The sequence below is a fragment of the Apodemus sylvaticus genome, chromosome 1 (genome assembly GCF_947179515.1).
Source record: "Apodemus sylvaticus chromosome 1, mApoSyl1.1, whole genome shotgun sequence".
NCBI classification, from domain to species: Eukaryota; Metazoa; Chordata; class Mammalia; order Rodentia; family Muridae; genus Apodemus; species Apodemus sylvaticus.
Window position 1 is genome coordinate 43,835,028 of NC_067472.1, and position 9,511 is coordinate 43,844,538.

Here is a 9,511-nt window from a genome sequence, read left to right on the forward strand (position 1 = left end):
CTGAAACTCAGAGCTGGGGCTGAAGAGGGCTCAGAGGCAAGAATGCACACTGCTCCTGCAGAGGACCCAAGCTGGGTTTCTAGCAGTCGAACCCAGCACTTTGCAACGGCCTATAACGTCAGCTCTAGAGAACCTGAGGCTCTCTGGCTTCCACAGGGATCTACACCCCATATGCATAACCTGCCCCCTGACAGACACGTAAATTAAAAACAAAACAAACAATAAAAACAACACACCAAAACCACATAAAACCCCCAAAACTTCAGTAGCATTTTTATATAATAATGAACTCACTTAAAAAGAAATTTAGAAAAAAAATATATCCCCATTTCCAAAAGCTTAAAACAACAAAAAAGACAAAACAAAAATCAAACCAAAGAGCTGAAAAACCCCCTTCAACAAAGGCTTTAAACAATAAAACCGAGGAAGATACTACCAGGCATGTTCAACTTGTTAATGCATCATTGAAGTGTTCATTTCAGTACCACACAACCGAGTTACAAAAACAAATTGCAAAACAATTTGCTACTTTCTCTTACTTGATGATTTCGTGTTAGAGTACAGCCATTGCTATTCTTTGATTCATGTGGTTCACAGGCTGCAGTTTGGGCATGCCTGCAATGATGACCTTCCATGCTCATAGACAGTAATATTGTGAGCATAGTTACACTACTAACAGTAATCTGTACACTCAATGCACTCCTGCCCAAAATTTCAATAGACCCTCTTCACTGAACTAGGAAAAAGAATCCTATCCTAAGACAGCCAGAGGTATTGTCTGGCCTCAAACTACATTAGAGTGCCACAGTGTCAGAGACTGAACACTGGACCTAAACCAGACATATAGATCAATGAAGTTGATCGAGCCTAACAGTATGGCCACCTAGTTTTTTGTCAACAGTATACATCGGGGTTGGGGAAACCTGTTTAACAAATGGTGCTGGCAAAACTGTGCTCATCTATAGAGGAATCAGGATGGAGCTCTATCTCTCAATTTGAACAAAACAAATTCGAGGTGGACCAACGACCCTAATTTAAAACATGAAATGTTGAGACGGCTGGAGAAAGGCATAGGGACGACACTTGGAAAGGTAGGTAACGACATGCCCTGAATGGATTCTCACATCCAAGAAAGCAGCCTCGAGGAGTAACATACAGAATGTCGTGAACTTAAAAAGCTCCTTCAAGGGCTGGAGAGATGGCTCAGAGGTTAAGAGCGCTGTCTGCTCTTCCAGAGGTTCTGAGTTCAACTCCCAGTGACCACATGGTGGCTCACAACCAACTGTAATGAGGTTTGGTGCTCTCTCCTGGCTTGCAGGCATAAATGCAGGCAGAACACTGTGAACAAAATAAATAAATCTTAAAAAAAAAACCTCCTTCAAAGCAAAAGCAGCTTCAGTAGGGTGAGGAGATGGCTTACACAAGGGACAACTTTAACAGACAAAAAGCTAATATATAAAGAACTGTGAAACTACACACACACACACACACTCCGCCCAACCAATAAATGTGCTAACAGGACAGTTTTTAAAAGAAGCACAACCAAAAAGTTTTTTTCAAAGAGTTTCATGTCTTTGTCCATCAGAGAAATGCAAATTAAAACTACTTAGTGATTACATCTCAACCAAGTCAAAATGGCTATTAAATAACAGATGCCAAGATAAAGGTGGAACACACCTTTAATCCCAGTACTTGGGAAGCACAAAAGTCTTTGAGTTCAAGGTCAGCATGACCTGTCTACATAGTATACAAAGAGTTCCAGGGCTACACAGAGGTCATCTCAAAAACAAACAGACCAAAAACAAAAAACAACTAGATGCCCACAAATGCTGGAGAAAACCTGGGAGAGGAATCCTATTTGTAGGAGTGTCAACTACCACAGCCACAGCCAGTAATATGTCAGCCTAGAGTTCTCAAAAACAAAACAAACCCCCTAAAGCAAAAATAGATCTACCATATAAGCCAGCTATAATGCTTCTCGGCCAGTGTTCAGAAGACTCTATATCCTATTAGAGATATGTGGACATCCATGGTGATTCCTGCTATAGCCACAAAAGGAGCAAATGGAACCAGCCTCAGTGTCTATCAGCAGGTAAAGGTGCAAAAATAAATAAATAAATAAATAAAAATAAACATAAATAAAATAAAGGTGGTGCACGCCTTTAATCCCAGCACTTGGGAGGCAGAGGCAGGCGGATTTCTGAGTTAGAGGCCAGCCTGGTCTACACAGTGAGTCCAGGACAGCCAGGTCTACACAGAGAAACCCTGTCTCGAAAAAACCAAAAAGAAAATGTGGTGCATCAACACCATCAAAAAGAAAAATGAAGTTGTTAGAAAATGTATGGAGTGGAAAGTACTACGTAAAGCAGCCCAAGTTCAGAAAAACAAATACCAAACCTTCTCTCTTAAAGATCTGCTTCTGACTTACACATTTATCAGGGGTGAGGAATAGATATTTGTCATGAATTGGATACGGTTCTGTGATGGTGTTATCAACCTGAAAAAAATTTATAGTCATTTAGGAGATGGGCTTCTGGGCACACCTGTGAGGAGCTGTGATTCTAACTGAGGGGTAGGAGGTCTCGTCACTGAGGGTGGAACCATTCCTCGGGATGGAGTCCTGGACCACATAAAAAGGTCAGAGCTGGCAAGCTGGCTCAGCAGGGATAGGTACTTGCTTCCAAACCGTGGTCCCCAGAGACCATACAGTGGAGAGGGCCAGCTCTTAAGTTGCTCACTGACCATCACAGGGTGACAAAGGTGTATACACAAACACACAAATAAAGGTGCAATTCTAAAAGGTCAGCTGAGAGTACACAAGCATTCCTTGCCACCTTGCCAGTGAATGCAGTGATCAGCCCCTACATGCTCTTCCGCGTGGTGGACTCAGCTTCAACAGTAAGCTCAGGAGACCTATCCTGACCTAAGTTGCTTTTGTCACAGTATTTCATCATAGCAGGAAAAGAAACTAAGACAAGGTCCCAAGAGGCAGAAAAGGTGCAAGGAAGGGAGGTGAGGAGGCTGAAAGAAAGTGACATACAAGCCGGGCGGTGGTGGCGCACGCCTGTAATCCCAGCACTCTGGGAGGCAGTGGCAGAGGCAGGTGGATTTCTGAGTTCGAGGCCAGCCTGGTCTACAGAGTGAGTTCCAGGACAGCCAGGGCTACACAGAAAAACCCTATCTCAAACAAACCAAATCCAAAAAAAACCACACACACACACACACACACACACACACACACACACACACACACACACACACAAAAAAAAAAAAAAAAAAAGAAAAGGGTCAGGAACTCTCAGGCAGGCAGACAGTGGTGGGGATCAACCAAAGTATGCTAATTAAACATAAAAATTTTAAAAAGTGTCACTCTGAGGTAGATACTATTTATTATTTCTTGTTTGTCCTCTCATTGACATCAACTATATTTTCTGAATTTTAGATTGGATTTAAAGTCAAAATATAGAAATGTAGCCAAAAATTATTCAATAACAAAGCAGCATTCTGAATCCAATACAATAATTAGTCACTGCTACATAGCTCAAACAAAAACAGTGTACTTTATTAAAAATAAAATTGTAACAATAACTTAGTAATGACAAAACAAATAACAAGATACCGACAAAACTAAAGAAGAGGCATTGCGGCAGCTTGAGCTAGTGATCTCCTTTAAACAGGAAGAGCTGCTAGTCTAGTGGTTCTAGCCCCATCTGCACAATACGGGAATACAGAATCGGTACAAAAAAAATAATAAAAATAAAAAATAAAACAAAACAAAAACCTATGTGTAAAGTCACCTTCAGATAATTGAATGAGATCTCTCTAGGACCAGGGCTCAAGCAGAGATGGTTAAAGTGCTATCAGTGTTGAGAACTACAGGTCTAAAGTAATATAAACAATATAAAAACTGTCCTCAAAACAAAATCAGTAAACTGACCAGATTGTTTCTTTCATCTCAGAAAAAGGGACGAGGGGGCAGATATCTGCTTCCTGCTGTTCTTTATCCATTGTTTGGCTATATTTATCACCTATACTGTTTTAATAACAGCAAACAGTGAAAGTTAAACCAAGCTACCCAAATGGAAGTTCTCACTAGTTTAAATTTACACTCTTTTAAAACAAGGTTAGCTTTCAGAAACAGCCTCACATTTTAATTTTGCATAGATACTCATCTATTTCTTCAACCAAGGGGAGCCAATAAAATGTACTAGAAAGTATTAGCATCAGCTGCATAAATGTATTCATTCCACGCACCATAAATAAGCTTTGTGGTGCAAAGGAACATTTGACAGAGCAAGTGCGGAAGACCTGAGCGCTTCCTCTAAAAATGTCAAAGCCTCCTTTTTCAAGATAGGCATCTTCAAAGTCAAGAGCATGAACAAAACTTTTTTTCATTAAAAATGCATACACAAAGTATTTTGTCTGCAGCTGTACCACTTCCTTGACAACTCTCCATTAGGAGATTCAGTAGCAATTAGTTATTTATCCCAAAACTCTTCCTCATTTTTCAGGTTTGAAAAAAGTATCATGTCAAGTATGGAAAAGAACTTTTCCTTTAGGTCTCCTCAAATTCAGTGAATCCCATTTCTCCAGATCCTTCTGTCAGGACTCCATGTCGATCTCAGCGCCTTCATTCTTGTCCTCCAGGGTTTCTGTCAGGCTGTTTGCACTCACATCTTCAAGAGCTGCCAGATCAAGAGGTGGTAGAGGGTTCCTCCAATATTGGAATGTATTATACTGCCAAAACTCTTCATTCTGCTTTAGGAAAGGAGAAAGATAAAAATGTCACTGGCTTAGAAAATGATACTTCCCCCAACACACACACACACACACACACACACACCAGGAAATAACTGCTTTGTTTCAGTGGGGCAGGCTGACATGCCCAGTCCAAGCACTCAGAAGGCTGAGTGCAGGAGCTGAAGTTTAAAGCCAGGCTGGGCTACTCTGTCTCAAAAACAAATGGCTAACTGTACATTTTCCCAGTTACACTGGTTTCCTTAGGGTAGCCCATACCAAGACAGAGGTCTGAGGACAGCTTTAAGAAGTATTCCTTCTACTGGACTGAACTCATCCCTCATGCTTGGTAGCAAGGGCCTTTCTTGCCAGTGCAATAACTACTTTTAAAATTCCTTGTTTGGAAAATAAACTCAAATATAATTTACACAGTCTTTTTCATTTTCAACAAATAGCTTTGACTTTGGATAAAGCACTTTCCATGCCCAATCAAACCTGTAAATTTGTATTTACTAATAATCTAATTTAAAAGAATTTCCTGCAACAGCATCTTAAAAAAACATTGTGAAGTTTTGTTGTTTTTTTTTTTAAATGTGTCTGGGTGTTTTGCCTGCACTACACACATGCAGTGCCTGAGGAATCCACAAGAGGGCATCAGATCCCCTGAGTCTGCAGTTTCTAACAAACTGCTCTGAAGCCATTATGTGGGTTTTAGAATTGCACTCTGGTCCCTCTGGAAAAGCAGCCAGTGTCTCAATGAGAAATATGAGATTTAAAACATATATACACCTTTATAACCTACTTTTCACTGATGTTTAGGATTGAGATTAACATAAAGGTCAAAATATTTCATGACCTTCAGGAAAGTAAACATGATAAAGTGAAAGACAATTGGTATGACTGGCAAACAGTCTGCTAAGTATTAAGCAGTTTACCTTAAATGATTACAAAGTTACTTTAAGTAGTGATATTAAAATTGGAACAGCATCCTCAAAATACTCCATGCAAAGAGTGACGGGTGCTAATTCTCAATCTGAGCACCCTGGTGTGATCAAAGCCTTCCTAGTGTTAAGTTTACACATGCTACCATAACACCATAACACTGTTCACCGGAAATAACAATCACGTGTACATATTGCTCTAACAAAACCAAGTGAAATTAGCTTCAATCTTACTTGTCCCAATACAGCCAAAATATTGTTTCAACATTTCAAAACTTAATGGTATGATGCATTCTTTTAAGAAATAAGAGTGTATCTTACACTTCTGGCACTATTCAAAAGGCTACATGTCAATGCTCAGGGACATGACAACATGGAGACGGGGTAAGCAGTTGTGCTGCATGCAGCAGCCCTGCTGTCAGCCTTCTCAAGCAGAAAGAATTAGTCTTTTGGGAATACTGGGATAAAGTCAAAAGACAGGGCAGTGAGATCGCGCGCACGCACGCACACAGTAAAAACTGAAGAGAAATGGGTCAAGTTTGAACAACTATGACAAAAATTGCCAATCCTACCTCATTGGAAGCATGAATTAGGATCATTGTGAGAATTAAAAATTAGCATAGTAAGTGCTTACTATTGCTAGGTATCACACACCCTTAATAATGTGTCATTAACTATTTCTCTCGTATTAACATTTCTGCTGCTATTTAACCATACCATGCAATATTAGCTAAGCAACTCATCTGCATAAAATTTTACTGTTATTAAAAATGCAGTTATATATATAACATATAATCACTATTGGCTTTGTGTAGTTAAAGTATATGTTTACATTAAATTATTTCCTCTCTATATACACCTATAAGTTGTGTATACACACACGTGTTTATATGAAACAATAAAGGTCACATCCTTAAGTTTGACAACACAAAGTAGGCAAGTATTGTACCTGGAAAGAAGACATCTGTGACATCATTTCCTACACAAGACTATAGTGTTAGGGCAAGGATTTAATACCTAATCTGAGCAAGCAGAAATCATGCAGACACTGATACCAGTTTGCTTTTTGTTACATCTTTTTCTCCTGGATGATTAGCTCTTAAAACAAAACTTTGTCTTTGGAGGCAAGAAAGATAGGGAATTCGTATTTTCTCATGGTTCTGCAGCAGAGAAGGAACTCAAGAAGCTGACCTGACAGCTCACTCCTGGGCCTCACGGTCTTCTGCTGGCTGCTACTAACTACACAAGGTATGCGCTGTCAGGTCAAACCAACTCTGTCTAGGAAGAACAAGCTGGTGTGCAGTCCCCTTACTGAAAGTCTCTCTTGGCCATTCTGACACTCTCATCACATGTGCAAATACATCTAGACCAACTGCAGTTTCATTCAATACTTCTGGAAGACTACGATTCTGTTTTAAGAAACCAGTAACTTCACCTAAAAACAGTGACTGCAGTATTGAAAGATAATCTCTCTGAACACCTTTAATCTCAGCACTCGGAAGGCAAGAGCATGTATAGATCTCAGGGTTCGAGGCTAGCCTGGTCCAGGGCAGTCAGGGAGGGGTAAACATTGGGCAGAAGTATTCCAAGATGGCTTGAGTTCGGCAAGCTCTAAGAATTAAGTTTGCTCCTTCACCCCAAACTCCACAAACTTATTCAAGAATTGTTTTAAAGAAGTCTCTTGAGTCCCTAAGTCAGGACAAAGCTGTGCAACACATAGATTATGTGGGTTATAAACTCACTTGACGTTTTCTAGTCACATGTCTAAAATAAAATTTAACAGCACATCTAGTATGCGGCAAGTTGCTTCGTATGTAACACTGCTCAGGCCCTTTATCTTAACCATATTGTGAGCTCCTACTCAAATTTTATCTTTTACACTTACAACACATAAGTTTGGTTAAGTTATACTTCTAGTGCATTCTGGAGCACATGGCTAGCGGCTACCAAAACAAAGCAGCGGAGAGGAAAGCGAGTCCAACAATCCATTCTCATAACACAGAACATTGTTGAGTTAACGAACCGGTCCCTCTGATGAACGCTACTGGAAAGCTTGCCAGAGGTCCTACAATATTCGCCATCAAATCAAACGCCTCTCTCCCGTCTGCACTGTGCTGACCCTCTGGCCCACTGGATGCCCGACTTCCGCGGCCTGGGCCCGGGCTCCGGGCTGGTGAGTAGCGGACCTACCTGGCTGTGCACCTCGTCGGCTACCTGCGAGCTGCCGGCGCCCTCTACCCTGTCGCCGCCGCCCGCGGCCCGGCTGACCCGGGGTTCCTCCTGCTCGCTAGGAGGTGGCTCTCCGGGCTCCAGGCTACAGCCCTGCAGCTCCTGTCTGTCGTCCCCACCGCCGCGTCGCTTACGGGGCGCAGACGCAGGCTCCGCCATGGTCCCCGCGTCCCCCTGGCGCTTGAGGGGCCGAGCCGCCCCGGACGGCGGGACCCAAAGCGGCGGCTCCTCGGGGAAGTCGCTGAGCAGGAGCCGCTTCCAAGGCACGCGGAACGTGAGCGGCTCAGCCGCACGCCGCTTGGCCATGGGCCAGGGATGGGGGTCGCGCGGGCAGCAGCCGGAGGGCGGCACGGACCTGGGAGCCGGGGGTGGGTGGGTGGTGGTCCCGAGAGCGGACGGGACGTTAGAGCAGCAGCGCAGCGCCGGAGATTCGAACCTGCGCCGCGATGCGCGCGCACCTGCGCCCAACCAACGCAGCCGCTGGTTGGCGGAAGCTCGCGTTCCCGAGCGCCCTTGCGGCCGGAAGTGCGCGCTCAGAGGGGGCGGGGCATGGGAATGTGGCTTGTGGGAAGCCGCTACACCCTGGCGGACTTATCTTCACGTGCACGGTGGTTCGGTGCGTCTCCGTCCCTAAGCGAACGGTCGAGGACACGGGCTGGAGCTGCCGAGAGACCCCGCGGTCTCAGAGGTCCAGGCCGCAAGTGGGTGGAGCCCCTTCCTCTCGGCTGCGAACCTCGTGCGGCGGAAGTGTTTGCTTAAGCGCGCAGCGGCCCGCAGATTCCGAGACCTTTCCAGTGCGTGGTGTCTGGCAGAGAAAAGCAAACCGCGATGGGTTTGCTTCAGTCCGTACTCTAGTCATTTGGTAAAAGCAAAAAGTAACTCAGGGATAGAGTGCTTGCCTACTGTGCCCAAGGCCGTAGGTTCTATCCCCGGTGCTGTAAGGAAAAGGAGAAAACGCAGTAACCAAACATAACTAAGGGGAAAAAAAAACAATCAGGCCATCAGTACTCCAGAGAAACATTCTTTCTAGGGCATGGAAGATCTGTTTTAGCTGATAGGTACTGAGAATCTTAAAAAAAAAAAAAAAAAAAAAAAAAAAAAAAGACGTGTGGGGCTGCATTGATGAGTATGCACCGTGTGCATGCTTAAATATCTCTATCTAGATGTAGATGTAAACCTACACAGAAACTTCCCTACAGCACTGGGGATTGAACCTACGGCCTCAGACATGGGAGGCAAGCTCTCTACCCTTGATTTTCTTTTTGCTTTTACCAAAAGACTAAAATTCAGGCCGAATCAAACCCATCACAGTTTGCATTTGTGGGAGGACAGCAAGCCTCAACAATCACAGACAGCGTTATCTGAAGTGTGCGGTAGCTTTTGTGTCTGATCTCTCCATATCCTGTGTGCAGTTGGTAATTCTTCCACCTGGAACAGATGAAAATTTCGCCATTGCCATTTTCAAACTAGTAACAGATCAGACATGAAAGAACTTAGTCCTTCAGATGATTTGTTGTGCGGAGACCTTGTTCCAAAACGATCCAATACAGCATGGGCAGGTTCGTTCCTTCTGTTCTCTCAGAATCTTGCTGCCCCCACCTCGG

The 9,511-nt window shown here is 43.4% G+C and overlaps 1 protein-coding gene across 2 annotated transcripts; it reads right to left on the reverse strand.

Moving 5' to 3' along the window:
* Positions 1-3,541: 3,541 nt before the first annotated feature.
* On the reverse strand, positions 3,542-8,397 carry C1H9orf40 (chromosome 1 C9orf40 homolog). 2 transcript variants are annotated; one of them, XM_052188557.1, is made up of 2 exons: positions 7,869-8,397; positions 3,542-4,755 (listed from the first exon to the last, which is right to left on the reverse strand). In XM_052188557.1, the coding sequence occupies exons 1-2, from the start codon at positions 8,211-8,213 to the stop codon at positions 4,603-4,605; spliced, it is 498 nt and encodes a 165-aa protein (XP_052044517.1). In that variant the 5' UTR covers positions 8,214-8,397; the 3' UTR covers positions 3,542-4,602. The 2 variants fall into 2 exon arrangements, with proteins under 2 accessions (XP_052044517.1, XP_052044508.1); XM_052188548.1 differs by having other exon boundaries at positions 3,542-4,758.
* Positions 8,398-9,511: the final 1,114 nt, after the last annotated feature.